We start from the raw sequence: 19,405 nt of genomic DNA on the forward strand, positions 1-19,405 counted from the left end.
ACAGAAGTACACTCAAACTAACTTAGGCAGGGGGGAAAAAAAAGAGAATTCTTTGGAAGGCAGCCAAAGCTTTGCCTGTAGGCCAAGGCCAGAAAGGGGAGTGGGCCTCACAGGGGGATGGAAACAAGAACTACTTCATCTCCTGTTGCTTCTTTCAGTAAATCTGTTTTTCTTTCCCTCTGTAATTCAGCTTTCTTTGCTTCTGTTTCACTTTCACATGTCTGGAAGCAAAGGAATATAGAACAAACCTGGCTACAGTTGCTACCCCTATGAATGGAGCAATTCTCAGAAAATAACTGTGGACTGGGGAGGCCAGAAGGAAAACAGTTCCTGCAATATTAGGAACTTCAAATCTTTTTTTTTTTTTTTCCTGAGAGGTTGAGTTGGCAGTTACAGTGAGGGAGCCCCTGCCCTCCCCAGTACCAGGTGATTGATAAACAAGAGACGACAATCATCAAGTCATGGAATTAACAATTCAACATAGATTGTATTACTCCGATTTTGTATCTGTGAACTGCTCTGCTTGCTGTTCATGATATACTTCTACTTATTTCATTTAACCAACTTTTAGGCTTTTGGCTTAGATCACAACACTAAATTAATGCGGTTTAGGAGAATATATTTATCATTTCAAATATCTGTCTTTAGAAAATCAAATCCTTCAAATTTGGCAATTAAGAAAAAAGATAAATATGATCCTATTCTTACTCTCTACTGACTTACAATTCATTTTTATTTTCTTCGGCAGAAAAGGGGCACGTTATAAAAGAAACCCTTCCAGAAAACCATAAATTCTGTTAAGACATTTTTCTTAACCTAGTTCAGCAGCTGACGTAAGCATCTGACCAGAAGCCCAGTAAAAGCTACAATGGAAACTTGCAACCAAGAAACTTTTGCAGTCTTTTCGCTATGGGTTACTAATTGAATGACCTTGGCAACTAACCTGGCCTCCCCGAACCTGTTTTCTCATTTTCAAACTGAGATAACAACTTTTCCATTCAGGTGTGATGAGACCAAACAGTAAAAACAAAGGGCTAGGTTCACATGTGGCATTACCAGCGGCTAATCTGAGAGCCTGATATTGCTTAAGGAAAAACAGTTTAAAGACTAAGGAAAAGGAGACAAAGAGACCCCACAGGTGTCACCTCCGCTGGCCTCAGTTCTTTTAACAGCTACCGAAAAAAGTCTTTCCAGGGGACACCCTTTCTTTTAATTGAAAAACAAGTGTTCGCTTTGAATGAGTTTTTTTACTAATTAACAGAAAATTCCATTTCTCCCAACTGCTTCTTCTCCCTGTCTGCAAGAGTCAAATTTTAGGCATCACCAAGAGCCAAGCAGAGTGAGCAGGAAGGTGACGGAGGCCCTCTACTCTGGGCCACGCCGGGCCCCCTCCGGACCCCCTCCAGCACCTCCCAGCCCCCTCCGTCTCCCCCTGCCCCCTCCGACACGTTTGCGCGTCTTGAGGCGTGGCTTCCGGTAACGGAGGCGTGTCTTCCGGTCGTCCTCGGCTCACCTCTTTTCCGGGGCGGGACTTCCTGTCCATCACATCTAGGCGCCGGGCTGCAGGACTGGTAGGAGGCCGGGACTGGAGGGTCGGTCTAGATGGCTAGGCTCTATGTTCCTCGAAAGGGCGCCCTGGAGGACGCTCTTTCTCGTTTCTCTTTCTTGCTTTTCTGTCCACGCGACGCTTTCTTTTGCGTTGACACCCTGTGTTTTTGGCACCACCGCCCACCTGAGGCTCTTCCGCTTCCTCTTTTCCCAGGCTCCGCCTCCGGCGTCCCGTGGCCATGACGACCGCTTCTCGGGACTCTGTGGTGTGGAAGCTCGCGGGGCTGCTGCGGGAGTCCGGTGAGTGGACTTCCGGTTGAACTGGGCCTCAGGAGAGGTGGGATTCTCCTCACCTTCCGGAGACACGCCCTGAATCACGGAGTTGTGTCTAACACGCGTTACGAGGTGTCAGAGTTCATTCATATCGTTAGTCCTCCAGAGTTTGTTAGCTGTTTGCAATGCCCTTCGACTCTGACAATGTAAATTCTAGCCTTCCATAGAGACCAGGCTCCAGTATCACTTCCTCCACGCATTCTCTTTATACTCTCAAAGGGAAATGATCCTTACTTGACTGTAATCCTCTGTACACCAGGGACAGATCATAATCGTTGTTGTATAGCAAGGCACCAAGTATGGTACTTTATAAAGTTAAAATAGCATGAGATTTGAAGTCAAAGCCACCTAGGTTGAAACCTTAACCGTCTTTCAAACTTGGTCAATTTGTTTAAAGTTTTCTGAGCCTCAGTTTTTTTTTCAACAGAAATCTGACAAAATTATTGTACTTAACTAGAAAGTTTTGGGGAATTCATTTTAATTCACGTAAAGCATTTAGTACCATGTATACACATGTAGTGACTGTTCAAAATTGGAAACTCTATTGTTATAGTTGCCTGGGCACAGTGAAACTTCAGAATTTCAGTAGTTGTTCACAAGCCTTGGCTTTGAGACCAGAAAGAAGCAGCCACTCCTACCAGTCATATGAGTGCAATCAAGATTCTTTGTGACTCAGTTTTCTCTTAAGAGGAAGTTAATAGTGCTTCACTTTGGGAGATTCTGATGAGGTTTAAATGAGGTAACACAGTCATTTGGCACATGTTACCCAGTTAAGTTTAGTTGTCCTCTCTCTCACTCTGCACTCCCATTGATGGTATCTGTGGAATCTATCTTTATAGCAGTGGTATTTTCTGGTTTGTATTAATAACTGTGCACACGTCTTATCTCTTCTAGACTGGGAGGCTCTTTGAGGGTGGGAAGAGCCCTTGAACCATGTCTGTATCTATCCTTAGTGTCTGGTACATAGAAAATCCTTCATGCAAGTTGTAGGAATTGTTTATTTATTCAGCAAAAATGTGATGTGTCTCCAGGGGTTAGAAATGATGGGAAGTGTGAATGTGTGACTATGAAAGTAGTAGTGAGAGGCAGATCTTTTTGGTGTTGGAATAGTTTTATATCTTGATTGTAGTGGTGGTTGCATGAATCTCCACAAATAGCATAGAACTGTGTAACTGCACAGTGTGTTGTGGCAATATCAAATTTTTAAAGTTTTAAATAACTTATTACAATACATTGTTATAGTTGTTTTATTTTATAATTAATTATTGTTAGTAATCTCTTTTTGGTCTTAATTTATAAATGAAACTTTATCTTAGTTACTTGTTTATAGGATAAAACCATGGCACATATGTAAAGAGCTCTAGACGATTCATGATTTCAGTCATCCACTGAGGGTCTTAGGAAGTATTCCTTGTGGATGAGGGGGACTGTTGTAATAAAATCTCTACTTGTATTTGAAAAACTGCTTCCTGATTAAAATTCAGAAGATTTTATAGTGGGAAACAGTTTTACTTTGATGATGATAATCAATTAATTGTATTAAAACTGACCCCCATGATTCTGCACCAAGCAATACCAATTTTTGATATTGACATTGTACTATAGATAAATAAAACATAAACATTGGGTGGAGGGTATAGTATTTCTGTAACATCCTTTGACTATCCTTATTTTCTAGAAAGTTTTTAAAAAATTCTCCATATGTAGCTTATAACTGCACTTTAAAAAGTATTTTTAGGGGCTGGAGATATAGCTCAGTTGGAGAGTGCTTGCCTTACGTGTAAAAGGCCCTGGGTTCATTCCCCAGCACTACAAAAAAAAAAAAAAAAAAAAAGTATTTTTAGTTGTAGATGGACACAATACATTTACTTTATTTATTTATTTATTTTTAATTTTTTTTTTGTAGTTAGGCCCAGTACCTCTATTTTATTTATTTATTTTTATGTGGTGCTGAGGATTGAACCCAGCACCTCGAATGTGCTAGGCGAGTGCTTTACTGCTGAGCCACAACCCCAGACCTTATTTATTTATTTTTATCTAGTACTGAGAATCAAACCCAGTGCCTCACACATGGTAGGCAAGAGCTACATTGAGCTACAATCCCAACCCCATAACTACACTTTTTTTAGGACCAGTGACAAGTACCAGGGTGACAAAAAGATTTGCTCAAGGATGACAGTCTCATTAGAGAGCAGTTTTAACATAGAGTAATAATACCGTAGCACTTTAAATATATGATTATTTTCTGACATGCATTTTAGTACTATTTGAAAGTTTCTATAAATGTACATGTTATTTTTGCAATCAGAAAAAGAAATCAACATAAAATGTCCATTTGACTTTTATGTAAAATTGAGTTAATGCAGCATAGAAAGCTTAGCAGTGTTACTTATTGCGAAGGTTTGAGAAGGGAAAGACCCTTTCAATATACTCTCCTTTCTGTCTGCCCCTCTCCTTGCAGGGGATGTGGTCCTGTCTGGCTGTAGCACACTGAGCCTGCTGACTACCACACTGCAGCAACTGAACCGTATATTTGAGCTATACCTGGGGCCATGGGGTCCTGGTCAGACAGGCTTTGTGGCTCTTCCCTCCCACCCCGCCGACTCCCCCATCATCCTCCAGCTTCAGTTCCTCTTCGATGTGCTGCAGAAAACGCTTTCACTCAAGGTTCTGTGGGTGGATATGGGTCAGGATGTGCAAAGAGCTGGGGGGAATGATAGAGACTGGGGGTGGGGTAATGGTGCTGAGAGTCTGCAGGGCTGAAATCCAGATGATGCCAGAGGCGTGGGTGGTTGTGCTGAGAGAGGGATGCTAATGAAAGGGATGCTAACGAAAAGGATGCTGTGCCTCAGTAACCTGAAATATTTTTCTTGTAGCTGGTCCATATCCCTGGTCCTGGCCTCCCAGGGCCCATCAAGATCTTTCCCTTCAAGTCTCTTCGGCAGCTGGAGGTATGGGGGGTGTTGGGGGATGTCATTGTACAAAATCCAATGTGAAGTATTCATTTGGGGCTTGGGATAGAGAGTTGGCCTCTTGGAGGAGAGGCTAGGCATGAGTGTACCCCTGCTCTGCAGTAATGTGGTATCAGTACTCTTCCATTTAATGTTTCCCTGAACCATAGCTGGGCTTTGTCATCTTCTCCCTTTTCCCCATCCTGGGAGATAGGCATGAGGTGCTTGTCTTCTGTGCAGTTCTGCCTCCCCCCTCCTTTCCGTTTTTGCCCTAGCTCCGAGGTGTCCCCCTCCACTGCCTGCATGGCCTTCGTGGCATCTACTCCCAGCTGGAAACCCTGATTTGTAGCAAGAGCATCCAGGCACTAGAGGTGAGGAGAGTGAGGGGTGGGCCCCGATGCTCTGTCCTGGGAGACACAGAAAACCAAGCTCTGAGGGCTGAGGGCGTAACTCAGTGATAGAGCACTTGCCTGGCATGCTCAAGGACCTGGGTTACATCCTTGGCACTGCAAAAAACTCAAATAAATAATCAAAAAACCAGAAAACAAAACAAAGCTCAGATATTCTCTCTTGCTCCCTCCTGTGATCTTGTGTCCTCGCTGCCTCCCCTGTAACTCCACAGCATTCATGCTGTATTAAACATTCTGGTGTGTACTTTCTTACTCTTTCCATAGTATAGTCCTTGGGGACAGGGATCTGGGTTTTCTTTGAGTCCAAATGAAGTCTGGTATATAGAGAATGAATGAATGATAGAGTATGGTGTGGGCAGGAGGGTGAGGGGACTAATGAGGTGCTTTGCTTGTCTCCTGCCCAGGAACTCCTCTCAGCCTGTGGTGGTGACCTTTGCTCTGCCCTCCCCTGGCTGGCTTTGCTTTCTGCCGACTTCAGCTACAATGCGCTCACCGCCTTGGACAGCTCCCTGGTGAGTTCCTCAGAGGGAAGGTGGCTTTGGGCAAGGGCAAGGTTGGGTCTTTAGGGAGGAGGGCTTGCTGGTCAATGAGGTGACCTTGTATGAAGATCTGTTCTCTGCTTCCTCTTTCCATCCTCCTCAGCGTCTCTTGTCAGCTCTGCGCTTCTTAAATTTGAGCCACAATCAAGTCCAGGACTGCAAAGGCTTCCTGATGGTGAGTGTGAGCAGCTGGTGGCTGGCACATTTGGGCCTTGAATTGCTCTGTTCCCACCACGCTTCTGGACCCACTGGTCCTTTCCTTGTGCTTGCCTTCTGGGTGAAGCCACACCCTTCTGGTAGTGTTGGGCTCTAGATAAGACAAGGCACAGCTTGAATCTCAGTATCTAACACCTGTGTGACTTGGATTAAATAAGCTAGCTTGTTGGTTTGTTCCCTATGAAGTAGAAATTGTAGGAATACCTATTTTTGTATAGATGGTTGTAAAGAGTGCCCGCTGTAACTTAGCGTATTGCCCAGTTCCTTTTGTGGTGATGGTGGAACCCTTCTGTATCTTTTTGTCCTTGTGAAGGATAAACAAAGCTGGGTATTAAAAGTGGTAAGAACAGATTTTAACCAGTCATACAATAAACTATTGCAATAGGGAAGAGGATTCAATGTGAACTGAATTCCACTTTAAAAAAATTTTTTAATTTGTTTTAATTAGTTACACATGACAGTAGACTTTGTTTATGCACTTTGATATATCATAAGTAGATGGGATATAATTTCTTATTTTTCTGATAGTACATGTTGTAGAATCACATTGGTCATGCAGTCACATATATAGATAGAGCAATAATGTCGGTTTCATTCTTTTATCCTTCCTGTCCCCGCATTTCCTCCCTTCACTTCCCTCTACCTAATCTAAGGTAACTCTATTCGTCTCTAGTCTCCTCGCCCCCAGTTGTGAATTAGCATCAGCATACTAGAGAAAACATTCGGCTTGTGTTTTTTGGGGATTGGCTTATTTCGCTTAGCATGATATGCTCCTACTCCATCCATTTACTGGCAAATGCCATAATTTTATTCATTAAAGCTGAGTAATGTTCTATTGAATATATATACCACATTTTTTTTTATCCATTTATCTAAAAACCACCTAGGTTGGTTTCATAGTTTAGCTATTATGAATTGAGCTGCTATAAACATTGATGTTGCTGCATCACTGTGGTAAGTCCTTTGGGTATAAACCAAGGAGTGGTATAGCTGGACCAAATGGTGGTTCCATTCCAAGTTTTCTGAGGAATATCCATACTGCTTTCTATAGTGATTGTACCAGTTTGCAGCCTCACCAGAAATGTATGAGTGTACTTTTTTCCCCACATACTTGCCAGCATTTATTGTTGCCTATATTTTTGATGATTGCCATTCTGACTGGAGTGAGATGTAGTTTTGATTTGCATTTCTCTAATTGCTTAGACATTGAACACTTTTTCATATATATGTTGATTGATTGTATTTCTTCTGTGAAGTATCTGTTCAGTTTTCTTAGCCCATTTATTGATTGGGTTATTAGGTTTTTTTGGTGGTTTTTGAGTTCTTTATATATTCTAGAGATTAATGGTTTATTGAAGGTGCATGTGGTAAAGATTTTCTCCCAATCTATAGGCTCTCTCCTCACATTGATTATTTCTTTTGCTAAGAAGAAGCTTTATAATTCGAATCCATCCCATTTATTGATTCTTGATTTTACTTCTTGTGCCTTAGAGGTCTTGTGAAGGAAGTCAGATCCTAGGCCCACATGGTGAAGATTTGGGCCTACTTTTTCTTCATTAGGCATAGGGTCTCTGTTCTAGTACCTAAGTCTTTGATCTACTTTATTTTTGTGCAGGATGGGAGATAGAGGTTTAATTTCATTTTGCTACATAGGATTTCCAGTTTTGCCAGCAGGATACAAAATCAACACCCATAAATCAAACACATTCCTATACATCAAAGATAAATCCACTGAATTCCACTTTGATTCATGCAGAGATGCCTAGATGTTTTAAATAAATAATAGGGGAAGTGGGGGCTTACAATCAGGGAAGTAGAAAGCAGGAAAGGGGATGTTGTCTGAATAAACCCATCTGAATTTGCTAATTAACTGGCACTTATCAAAGTTAAGTCCTTGCCCTCCCACAGAGGCTGGGAGATAGACTGTCTTCAAAGGTTGGCTGGAACAAACAGGACATTTTGTTTGTATTCTTGAGTTTTCCCAGGCAGGAATTTCAGGAGGTTGGAGTCACCATCCTTGGGTGCAACCTGGAGCTGTTAGGAACTATACTAGTGTTTGTTCAGGTCATTTAATGTGGGGATCAATGTGGGTGAAATCGTTTGTGCTGAGAATTTGCAGCTTTCATAGGTAGAATGGGAAGGCCATGTCCAGAAGGCCCAGAGGACCCTAACTAGAGTTTGGTCAAGGTGAGAACCTTTGTCCTCCCTGTCCCGCTGAAGGATTTGTCTGAACTCTACCATCTGGACATCTCCTATAATCGCTTGCACTTGGTACCAAGAATGGGACCTTCAGGAGCTGCTCTCGGGATCTTGATACTGCGAGGCAATGAGCTTCGGAGCCTACAAGGTGAGTGGGAAGTGTGATGGGGCACATGTGGAGGTGAATGGGAGGAAATACAAGGCTTGAGGTAGCCCAGGGACCATATGGCTAAGGCACTCTGATTTGTCTATTTCCTGTACCCTCCCCCAGCACACCCACCACCATACCCATGTACTCACTCCAACACTATTCCTCCCTTCTCACTTCCACCCCAGGCTTGGAGCAACTGAGGAACCTGAGACACCTGGATGTGGCATACAACCTGCTGGAAGGACACAAGGAGCTGTCACCTCTGTGGCTGTTGGCTGAGCTCCGCAAGGTGACATGGATGCTTCAAGGGTTCAGGAGCCACTTTTGTGCCTGGTCCTCCTATGGAGGTCAGTGCTTTCTTCCCACAGGAGGAACCCCAGGCCCTCCTCATTCTCTTCTCCTTCCCCTCAGCTCTACCTGGAGGGGAACCCTTTGTGGTTCCATCCTGCCCATCGTGTGGCCACCGTCCAGTACTTATCACCCCGGGTTAGGGATGCTGCCCACAGCGTGAGTGATTATCTTGTGTCCACTCTGCTTCCCCTTTTCTCCAAATCCTACCCCACCTCTGTGCCCTCTTGCCATCTCGGGTCCCTGTTGTCTTTTAATACCTGAACTCCTTGGTGATGGCTCTACCGAAAGCCCTCCTCCTCTTCCATTGTCTTTGTGCAGTTCCTTCTTGATGGCGAGGTCTTGTCACTGAAGGATTTTCAGGTCAGTGAGGTGGGGTAGTGGAGCAGGATGGCAAGGCTGATGGGTGAAGGCATGAAGGGAGGGTGTTAGAGGGGTGACAGAAGTGGCTGGTGACTTCCTCTCTCCAGTGGCTGGAAAGTAGGGTCTGCTTCTTGGCAAAGTTGGGTGGGGCAGAGGTGTTCCACTGAGCACCTCTCACTTCTTCCTGTTGTCACACACCAGACCCCTGCATCTTCAGGGCTTGGCCCCATGGTCCTACCTCTGCCCTGGCCGGTGGGGAGTACCACTGAAACTTCAGGTGGTCCTGAGCTGAGTGATAGCCTCTCTTCAGGGGGCATCATGGCCCAGCCCCTGCTGCGTAAGGTTAAGGTAAGTGTCATCCTTGCTGCTTTGTGCCTGGGGTTGGGTCTTTTTGTGGAGACTCTGGGTTATTGATGGACTGACAGTAGTAGGGCCTTTTCCTTGCTAGTAGTTGTGTGGTTTTGGTAAGATGGGTGGGTGTCAATGGAGGGCAGGGCTGGAGGCCTGGCTGATGTAGAACTGTGTCCCTCTGCCCAACCCAGAACCGAGTCCGGGTGAGGCGGGCAAGCATCTCAGAGCCCAGTGATACAGATCCGGAGCCCCGAACTCTGGATCCCTCTCCTGCCGGTAAGTTAGCTTCACCTAATCGCCAGCTCCTACTCTGCTCCAGCTCTCTCTAGTCTTGATAAAGATCTATGAAGGCCTGGTCGGAGAAATTTGATTTTTCTGGCAGTATGAAGCACTGCAAAGGTATTTTTAGTCTGTCTTTTAAGTTTAAGGAAAGGAGAAGGAACTGCTCCTGGGTAGCATTTTCTAAAGCTTTTCAGGGAGCATTAACTTTGAGGGGCATCAAAAGGTCATAATAAAAGGATTTTGTGGCCAGGTAAGTTTGGGAAGTGCTAGGTTAAACAAAAAAATAGATTTCTTTCCTGTGGGCCATCTCGGGGCTTTACTTATGTTACTGTGTTTGTGGCTCTTTAGAAGTAGCAAAGTGCAGTTGCTCATTGTGTGACCATAGTGTTACATAGGACATGCTTGGGGACGTGCTGCTGGGAGGGAGCCTGCAGTCCTCCCATTGCTTTACATTGAGGAGTACTCATAGAAAGAAGCTGGGGTCTTTGGGGTAGGGGCTGGGGCCTGCTCAGCTGTGCATCTTACCCTCTTCCCCCAGGGTGGTTTGTACAACAGCATCGGGAACTCGAGCTCCTGAATAGTTTCAGGGAGCGGTTTGGCTGTGACTGGCTGCAGTATAGGAACCACCTGGAGACTTCTGGGAGCCCCCATCTGGCCACGTCCAAGACTCCTGACCTTAGCACCCCTCTGCTGGATGCTCTGGGTCCAGAGACTCTACCTGGTCCCCTGGCCCCAGAGAAGGAAGCCAGAGGTCCTGAGGAATCACCACATAAAATGTCTGAAGAGGGTAGGGTGGAGCTGGAGCCCCAAGAGGAAGATAGGGAGGAAGAGGAAAAAGAAGAGGGAGCAAAGGAGGGACAGGAGGAAGAAGAGGAACAGGAATGGAAGGAAGTAGAAGGTGAGCATCTTATGACTATGGGGCAGGCTGGGGCCAGCCAGTGTTCCAGTGTCCAGGAGATTTCAGAACAACCATGGCCACTCATGGGAGGCAGAGACTCTGGGTTCATTTCATTCCTCCAGGGCTTTTCTCTTGGTCTCTCCACAGCGGAGCTCTGCCGCCCTATGTTGGTGTGCCCTTTGCAAGGGCCTGAAGGTGTGCAGGGCCGGGAATGCTTTCTCCGGATCACTTCCACCCACTTGTTTGAGGTAGAACTCCAGGCAGCTCGAACCTTGGAGCGACTGGAGCTGCAGAGTCTGGTAGTGGCTGAGCTAGAGCCCGAGATGAGAACCCAGAGAGAGCCGGTGCCTGAGGTGAGTGGCACCTCCAAGACTCCTGACTTTAGCACCCCTCCACTGGATGCTCTGGGTCCAGAGACTCTACCTAGTCAAGTGTGGGTAGGGTCCTGGAAGAGGCCCTGGGCTTTTTCAGGAGTCAGCTGACAACATGGTGGTGTTATATGCCAGCACCAGACTGAGTGTTTCCCACCATCTCTTGTGGGCACTTGGAGCCTAGGAGAGGTACTTCAGGGGCCTGGAGCATGATGGCAAGCTGTGTAGGAAGCTGGGCAGAGGAGGGGATCCTTGCCCAAGACTTGGGTGTCAGCTCCAGCATTTAAATGGGGTCTGCAGTTATTTCTCTTCTCCATATTCCGTATAACCATAACTCCCTACCTCCTATTGTTTTCTTCTGCTTTCTCCTTCCCATGCAGGGCTCAGGTCTGCTCCCTGGGGCCCCCATACTTGTGTTGCGCTTTTCCTATATTTGCCCTGACCGGAAGTTGCGTCGCTATGTGGTTCTGGAATCTGATGCTCATGCAGCTGTCCAGGTGATGGGGACCAGAAGGCTGTAGGGGAGATGAGAAGAGCCCCAGGCAGCAGGTCCGGGAGTCTGTTCTGAGGTCTGCCTGCTCACAGCTGCCTTCTGCTTGCCTTCTTTCAGGAGCTACTTGCTGTGCTAACCCCTTTCACCACTGTGGCACAGCAGCAGCTTAGGGAGGCCAGGGACCCACTGGGGACCAGATTCCAGTGTCTGCGTTGTGGCTGTGTGTTCAAGCCAGAGGAGACTGGGTTGGGACCGGATGGTGAGGAAGGCTGGAGGCCTTTGTTCCAAAAGACAGGTACCTTGCCCCTGACCTCCTTGCCAGCACAGCTTCCCCACTTCAGGGAAGGCAGCTCTGAGTGGGGGAGTGTAGAAGAGCAGCCCCAGGGAGGAAGGCCTAGAGTAATGGGGACCAATCATTCTACCAGAAGGAAAAGTAAAACTACTTGTCTGCTATGTTTATAAAAAAAGAAATCTGAAAAAGATGGAACTACATCTTGGTTTTTTCCTCTCTTAGTGAGGAAATATAATCCCCAACCATGCTTAAACATACTCATTAATTTTTCATAACTTGCAGGCTTTTTGGGTATTTTTGGCTAATATTTCAGAAATAACATAAAATCCAGTGAGCCTTTACTGTAGAGTCAGGTTGCTATGCTGCCCTCTGAGAATGGCTTTGGGAGTTGATGTAGTTTGTCTTTGCCTGACTGACCATGTAAGCTACTTAATAACAAACGACTTTGTGGCATCTCTTCATATTCTGTTCTTTAAAACAAGTTCCTCCCATTGTGGACCAATCAAAAAGCCAAGTCTTTGAAAACAGGAATATTCTGGTTAATAGTTATGTTAAATGACTTTTTTTGTTTTGTTTTGTTTTTCTTTTGTAGCAGGGATTAAGCTCAGGGACACTTAACCACTGAGCTACATCTCTAGCCCATTTATTTATTTATTTATTTGTTTGTTTATTTTGAGACAGGGTCTCTCTAAGGGTCTTGCTAAATTGCTGAGGCTAGTTTTGAACTTGTGGTCTTCCTGCCTCAGCCTCCCCAGTTGCTGGGTTACAAGTGTACACTACTGTACTTGGCAAAACATTGTTTTTTATTAGTCACTTTTTTCTTAGCAGTAGCTCCAGCAGAACATTAAGATGTAATTCAGAAAATTGAGCCCTACCCTGCTCCCCTCCCAGAGCCTGCCCAGGTGACTATAGCCCAGTAGCTCCAGTGGCACATAAGCAAGTGGAAATAGTCCCACTCCTTCCTGGGCCCTGGCTGTACTCCACAGACCCTGCAGCCTCTGGGGTCACCCCTGAATGTTCATTACTAATGAACATTACCATGTGCTGCATGCTCATTTGATCTGGACTCCAGTTACCTCATCTGAACAAAAGAAAATGACCCCCCCACCACGATGCTCTTACAAGATTTAAATGTGACAGTGCTGAGCACAGTGCCTGACACAAAACAAAGTCCCTCATATATGGTGACTGCTGTTATTATTAGTCTGTGTAAATTATCTGATCTTTCCTCATTTTCAAAATGGGATGGGGAGAGTTTTGATGGGGCTGAGATGTGATAATATGGTGTGGGAGCTAGCACGCACCTAGCATCTCGAAGCTGTCCTTATTGATCCATGTCCTGAATTCTTTACCTGCTTCCACTCAGCTGACCCACCAACCCTGTAAGATAACACTGTTTTCATGCTCATCTGATCGGTGAGGTTCAGAGCAGAGATGACTGGCCTGATTATAGAGCCATTGCAGTGGAGTCTGGAATAGAATCCACATCTGGTACCAGAGTCCTCCCTGCCTTTCCCAGTCTCTTCATTTGGTTTTTCAGACATTGATGCCAGAATACTGAAGTACTTGGTCAGCCCAAGGCTGTGGGACCGGACCAGATCAGGCTCGTTGAGTTTAACCCTATCAATCTGAGAGAGCCTAGAATTAGAAGCCAGGGTGTATTTTGAGGAGATTGTGGGCCATAGGTCAGCTCAGTCCCCATTGGGATGGGTGTCATCCATCAGTGACTATGCCTGGAGAGGGAGTTGGGGATGATTTGGGAATAGTGCTCACGTAAGAAGCTTAGATGTGGCCCTGGGGATTCCAAGAGTAGCAGGTGTACTGTGAGTGTGGTGGGGGTATGCTGTGTGAGCAGGCTTCTAGGACTTGTGTCCATATTTCTATCCAGAATCTCCTGCTGTGTGTCCTAGCTGTGGTAGTGACCATGTGGTTCTCATGACTCTGTCTGAGGAAACCTCCAACAGGGAGCAGAATCATGGACAACAGTCACCAGTTTCCTCTCAGTCTTCTAGTCCTGTCTGTGACACTCCTGGCCACAGTGACCACCCCAGCAGTGCTGATATCGTCCCACCTCAGGCACCTATCTCCCATGGCCACAGCAGCTGGAGCCTCAGTCCATGTGAGTATAGGCAAAGCAAGATTGGGATGGCTTAGGGGAGGGAAGGGGCAGCAGAGATGGGGCTGGGAGTAGGCTGATGGCTCACGGGTTGCCCCCAGCCCCTGAGCGCTGTGGCCTCCGCTCTGTGGACCACCGACTCCGGCTTTTCCTGGATGTGGAGGTGTTCAGCGATGCCCAGGAAGAGTTCCAGTGCTGCCTCAAGGTCTGTGTCACCTGGTACTGCCCATGCCCCTAACTGACCATGGTATCTACTGTCTCCATTGCTCCAAAGGGAGCCTGACCAGGTGCTTGGGAACCACCATATCTGGCTTCCGGTTTCACTTGTAGCAGTTCCCTGCTGTGTGGTGGTAGACACATTCCTCATGACCTCAGTCATCCCCCTCACAATGGAGATAATGCTTCCTGTCTTACACAGTATGGTGGTTGAGAGCTAGTGTCTGTCACCTGCTCAGCATGGCACCTGGCACTAATACATGGGGCCTCTAGTCATTACAAATGCACCGTGTCATTAGACCCTTCTATTGACACCTGATGTGTACTGGACACTAAGGATTCATCTTGACCTTAGTCTTGGAGTCTGGTGTGAGGAACTGACAATATCATGCAATGTGTATATGCCGTAATGGGGTAAGGTCTCAGGAGGGGTGTTTGATGCCGCCTGAGAGGGCCAGGAAGCCTCCCTGGAGGATGCTGTTGAAGCCAAGCCTTGACAGATGAGCAAGGAGTAGGAAGGAGAAAGAATTACAGGTGGAGAAAATAGCAAACGCATAGAGGCTTGAGAGACTGGCCTGTGGGGAGAGCTGCGGGGGTAGGGAGCCCGTGTGAGAGGGGCAGGTGTCCCTAGGTGAGTCTGTTCGGGAGCAGGTTGGTGTGTCTGTTAAGGAGTTTGGACTGGATCCAGGAGCTATCACAAGCCACCTCAGCATTTGAGGCAGGAAGTGATGATAAGTTTTGTGATTAAAAGACAATCTGGCAGAGTATGGAGGGCAGGTCAGAGGGCCCAGATAAGGGTCACGGGGACCAGTCAGGAGACTACCAGGGGATCTAAGTGAGGGTGGTGCTGTGGATGGAGAGTAGTGGGACTCGAGGTCATTGTGACACTGATTAGTGGTGGGGAGAGCAGCTCAGCTTTTGGTATGGTACTTGCTTTTCTGGTTCTCTTATTTTGGTTTCTCATCAACTTTCTCTTCTCCTTAGGTACCAGTAGTATTAGCAGGTCACTCTGGGGAATTTCTGTGTCTTGTGGTCGTGTCTGATCATAGGCTTTACCTGTTGAAGGTGACAGGGGAGATCTGGTGAGTGAGCCAGGTGTGTGGCCAGGGCAGCATTGGGGTCTGTCATTCTCAGTCTGTCCTTATTCTTGGTCACTCTGTACCCCTTCCACAGCGGGCCTCCAGCTAGCTGGCTCCAGCCGACCCTGGCCATTCCCCTGCAGGATCTGAGTGGCATGGAGCTGGGCCTGGCAGGCCAGAGCCTACGGCTGGAGTGGGTGACTGGTGTGGGTAGCTGTGTTCTGCTACCCCGAGATGCCAGGTGTTGCCGGGCTTTCCTGGAAGAGCTCATTGGTGAGATAGAGGCATCGAGGGCGGGGTAAGGAGGCCAAATGGGACTCGCCTCTTTTAGAGGTTTCTGAAACCCAATACAATGGAGAATAGACAGGTGTTGAAAATTGGAGAGCTTGGGATAGAGGAGAGCAGAGCTTTCTGAGGGTTCCTTGTCTCTGGCTGGCTCTTTTCAGGTGTCTTGCAGTCTCTGCCCCCTACCCAGAGGAACTCTGTCATTGCTACAGAGGAGGAGGTAACCCCGCAGCACCGGCTCTGGTGAGTAGACAGGACTGGGTGGGGGTTGGTTCCCAGGCCCTCTCCACAGATTCCAAACATGGTCCTATGCTAGACAGGCCCTGAGCCTGCCCCCATCCTTGGGTACACACCTCCCCACAGGCCCTGAGCTCCTCCTGACCCATTCCCTCCCTTGAAGCCCTTCCTACACTGGCTGACCCTCTTCCTGTGTCTGCCACGGCTCCCAGGCCATTGTTGGGACAAGTCGCTTCCTCAGAGGCTCCCCAGTTCTTCTATCTTCGGGCATTCTTGGTTGAAGGTGAGGCCGCCATGCTGCAGGTATCCTTGGTCTCTGTATCCTATCTCATCCAGTCTCTGTATCCTATCTCAGCCAGCCCCCATGCCTCCACAGCACCCCGATAACAACTCTCATTTTCAGGAATCTGGAATCCCCCTCATGGGTGTACCCACACAACAGCTGGGTGTTCTCTGTTTCTCTGTTTGGGTGGGGCCCTCAGTAGCTTAGAGACCTTTGCTTTGGCGTCCAGTCTTCCCTGATGTGGGCCAGTTGGCTGGGTCTGTTCCCTTCATCCCTTCAGAAAGGCTAGATGGGTCCTTGCTTCTGTTCAGGGCAACTGGTGGGGTGGGCTCTCTTTGTCTCACCTCTCAGAGGTTTTGGAAGTAGGGATTCCTGGAGTTTGGGAAGGGGAGGGCTTTGGTCCCCAGGGCACAAGCTCCTTTGTGGCCCATTCCTGAAGAGGTTCGTACCTCTTCTGAGCAGTGCTAGGACACTGTCCTCCAGGGATCCAGGCCTTCCATAGCTTTTTACTCTGGGCCTCACCTTGCCTCTCTTCCTCTAGGTCCCTCTACCTGCCCTATTTCCCTGTTGCTGACGCTGACGACTCTTTACCTGTTAGATGAGGACCCTGCAGGGTCCCAGGAAGAGCCCCGACTCCCAGGAGCATCTGGTGAAGCCTCTGAGAAGGCCCCTCCCTTGGTCCTGGGCCCTTCTGTGCAGGTCAGGGAGCAGCAGCCACTCAGCAGCCTGAGCTCTGTGCTGCTCTATCGGTTGGCCCCTGAGGACCTGCAGCTGGTCTTCTATGACGAGGTGTGTGTGTGTGTGTGTGTGTGTGTGTGTGTGTGTGTCTCAGATGCAGAAAGAGAGGAAGAGGGTGTGTGTATGTGTGTGTACACACACATGTGCTCACACTGGAGATGGGCAGTGTGGAAATGGGTTTAGGAAGGCTGGGAATTGGTGGGAGAATGGAGCTGAGGGAGGAGCAGGCACAGTGAAGGGAACGCAGAATTAGGGTGTAAAGAATCAGAAGTTCCTTGGGTTTGAATAAGAAGCAACTAGAGAGCATGGCAGCTGTAGACAGTGGGAACATCTGGCCTTGGAGCCCTTTATTAGCTAGGGAGCCTTTAGGGAGACATTTGGCTGCTGTGAATTTGTGTAATCACCTCTCTGTTTGACCTTTATAACTACCAGGTAAGGAGGAGATATTATTATTGGTACTGTTTTACAGATGAGGAAACTGAGACTTGAGGACATTAACCAACTTGCTCAGGTCACAAGTGATAGGGCCAGGAATCGAACCCACTCAAATCCTTGGAATTGATTCCAGAACTTGTATTTTGTGTAGCAGGGAAGATTAGAGATGAGACAGTGATGGAAAGCCCTCTAGCAGCTTGGTTGGACTCTTATCTTCAAGGCTCAGGGTCAGCATCTTTTATGGGGAATGACATAGGCTTGGGGGTTGGGAGAGAAACAATGAGCCAAGGAGGGTGGTGGTCCTTCCCTGAGACCTTCTTGTCCCCCTGTGCATCTCACCTTGCTAACTGCTTGGCCTGCCAGGTGTCTCGGCTGGAGAGTTTCTGGGCACTCCGTGTTGTATGTAAGGAACAGCTGACAGCACTGCTGGCCTGGATACGGGAGCCCTGGGAGGAGTTGTTTTCCATTGGACTTCGAACTGTGACCCAGGAGGCTCTGGACCTGGACCGATGACTTCCACGCTGACCCTAGCCCTGACCTCAGGAGCTAGGCTGCAGAGATTCCCTCTCTTGGTCTCCGAATCTGTCTTCCAGACTCTGATTGTAGACTTCTCCAGTCTTTGGGCATTTTTCAGTGACCTATGGCTGAAGGGAAGGACAAGAAAAATGATCTGGCCTGAGGGGACAGGCTAAATGGTCAGTGGGAATGTTTCTCACACACTTTTTCTCAGGTATGAATAAAGTAGTTTGTATTGCAGATGTTGTGGAAGGTAGTTGAATGTGTCGTTCATAGAGTTGCCATTTCCCTGACTTTTTCTGAATGGGCATCCCTGAGCAGACTTTTTTTTTTTATTATTTTAATTTTTAATATTTATTTTTTAGTTTTCGGAGGACACAACATCTTTGTTTTTTGTATGTGGTGCTGAGGATGGAACCCTGGGCCGCACGCATGCCAGGCGAGCGCGCTACTGCTTGAGCCACATCCCTAGCCCCCTGAGCAGACTTGTTTGTACTGAGACCCTGTCTCCAATCCTACTGTGGCCCCAGCTTATGGGATCAAGTAGGATTCCTGTCCCATGGGCACTCAGTCCTCCAGCTGGCAGCTTCCTGTCATATGGCTAGTCATCGAATCACTGCCAATTAAATAGCTGGGTCTCTTAGATTCTCACTCTTGAATTTCATTTGAGAACTAGTGAGGACTTCAGGCCATTGTGGAGGGTGTCTGGGGAAAGGAACTGTGGTATTGAGCTGTGGAGGGAGGGCTTGGCATCTGGAGTCTTCTGCTTTTGCCTTCTTATAGCAGTGCCTCACCCAGCCAATGGCTCCATTGGTTATCCCATTCCTTCACCTCTCCCTCTCTGTCTCGCCATGGTGATTAGCTCAGAAATGCTCTTGTGATCTGATGTGGCCCACCAACACCTAGTCCTGGTTTTGGCCACATCAGCTTACCCAAGAGGCCAGTTTCTTCCCTGAGAGTTGCTGAGAAGATAGGCTGGGGCCGCTAGCCATTAGGGGAAAACTTTCCTGAAAGTGGAATCATGCAGAGAGAGGAAGATGGAGCTGAGATGGAGAGAGTAGGATCAAAACCTGGGGTCCAGGCTGGGGATGTTGCTCAGGCCATAGCGCGCTCGCCTGGCATGCGTGAGGCCCGGCCACATACAAACAAAGATGTTGTGTCTGCTGAAAACTAAAAAAATAAATATTAAAAAAACACACACACTCTCTCTCTCTCTCTCAAAAAAAAAAAAAAAAAACAAAAAACAAAAAACACCTGGGGTCCCTGAGTAAAGAAAACCTGTGTGTGTTTAAGCCAATATGAACCACTGGAAGGATCCTGATTAAAGAAACCCCCACTCCAATTTGAGCCAGCTGGGCTAGGGGATCTGTTTCTTGCACCCAAGAATAAACATGGTAGGAATAGTGTCACCCATATATTTGTATCTATAGGCCCTGGCTCTTGGTTCCTATTTGTGAGTGGCAGTGTGATTAATCCAGATAACTTTGGGTCAGGCAATTTAAGGCCTTGACCAGTTTGTGGCCTCAGTGCTTAGTAGGATAGGAGGGTAGGGGCTCTGTTACAGTTGGGGCCTTATACCTGGAACCCTGTCCTGGTCAGCCCACCATATCTCTAAGTCCTTGAGATCAAAGTATTTAAAAATTAGGAAGGGACATTTCAAAAGCTTTTTTTTTTTTTTTTTTTTTTTTTTTTTTTTTTTAAGAGAGAGGAGAGAGAGAGAGAGAGAGAGAATTTTTTTTTAATATTTAGTTTTTA

General features: G+C 47.2%; 1 protein-coding gene across 3 annotated transcripts; it reads left to right on the plus strand.

Annotated features, from left to right (window-relative positions):
- The first annotated feature begins 1,487 nt into the window (after positions 1 to 1,487).
- Stk11ip (serine/threonine kinase 11 interacting protein) lies at positions 1,488 to 17,890 on the plus strand. 3 transcript variants are annotated; one of them, XM_021729992.3, is made up of 25 exons: positions 1,488 to 1,571; positions 1,763 to 1,848; positions 4,343 to 4,548; positions 4,758 to 4,832; positions 5,108 to 5,203; positions 5,647 to 5,754; positions 5,885 to 5,956; positions 8,218 to 8,344; positions 8,533 to 8,636; positions 8,759 to 8,854; positions 9,017 to 9,058; positions 9,260 to 9,406; positions 9,601 to 9,685; positions 10,230 to 10,589; positions 10,737 to 10,942; positions 11,341 to 11,457; positions 11,571 to 11,748; positions 13,634 to 13,864; positions 13,963 to 14,066; positions 15,062 to 15,159; positions 15,251 to 15,429; positions 15,603 to 15,684; positions 15,891 to 15,961; positions 16,503 to 16,750; positions 17,498 to 17,890. In XM_021729992.3, exons 2-25 carry the CDS (start codon positions 1,788 to 1,790, stop codon positions 17,645 to 17,647), a joined length of 3,243 nt encoding a protein of 1,080 aa, XP_021585667.2. In that variant the 5' UTR covers positions 1,488 to 1,571; positions 1,763 to 1,787; the 3' UTR covers positions 17,648 to 17,890. The 3 variants fall into 3 exon arrangements, 2 of the variants coding, with proteins under 2 accessions (XP_021585667.2, XP_040123829.2); XR_005725876.2 differs by lacking the exon at positions 17,498 to 17,890 and having other exon boundaries at positions 15,842 to 15,961; positions 16,503 to 16,581; XM_040267895.2 differs by lacking the exon at positions 10,230 to 10,589.
- The last annotated feature ends 1,515 nt before the right edge of the window (positions 17,891 to 19,405 follow it).

This window comes from Ictidomys tridecemlineatus, chromosome 7 (genome assembly GCF_052094955.1).
Source record: "Ictidomys tridecemlineatus isolate mIctTri1 chromosome 7, mIctTri1.hap1, whole genome shotgun sequence".
In the NCBI taxonomy this organism is placed as follows: Eukaryota; Metazoa; Chordata; class Mammalia; order Rodentia; family Sciuridae; genus Ictidomys; species Ictidomys tridecemlineatus.

Coding starts and splice junctions, on each gene's coding strand:
- Stk11ip (XM_021729992.3), top strand. CDS start 1,788: ATGACGACCGCTTCTCGGGACTCTGTGGTGTGGAAGCTCGCGGGGCTG. Junction 9,686..10,229: donor TCTGGATCCCTCTCCTGCCG/GTAAGTTAGCTT, acceptor CTCTTCCCCCAG/GGTGGTTTGTACAACAGCAT. Junction 11,749..13,633: donor GCCTTTGTTCCAAAAGACAG/GTACCTTGCCCC, acceptor ATTTCTATCCAG/AATCTCCTGCTGTGTGTCCT.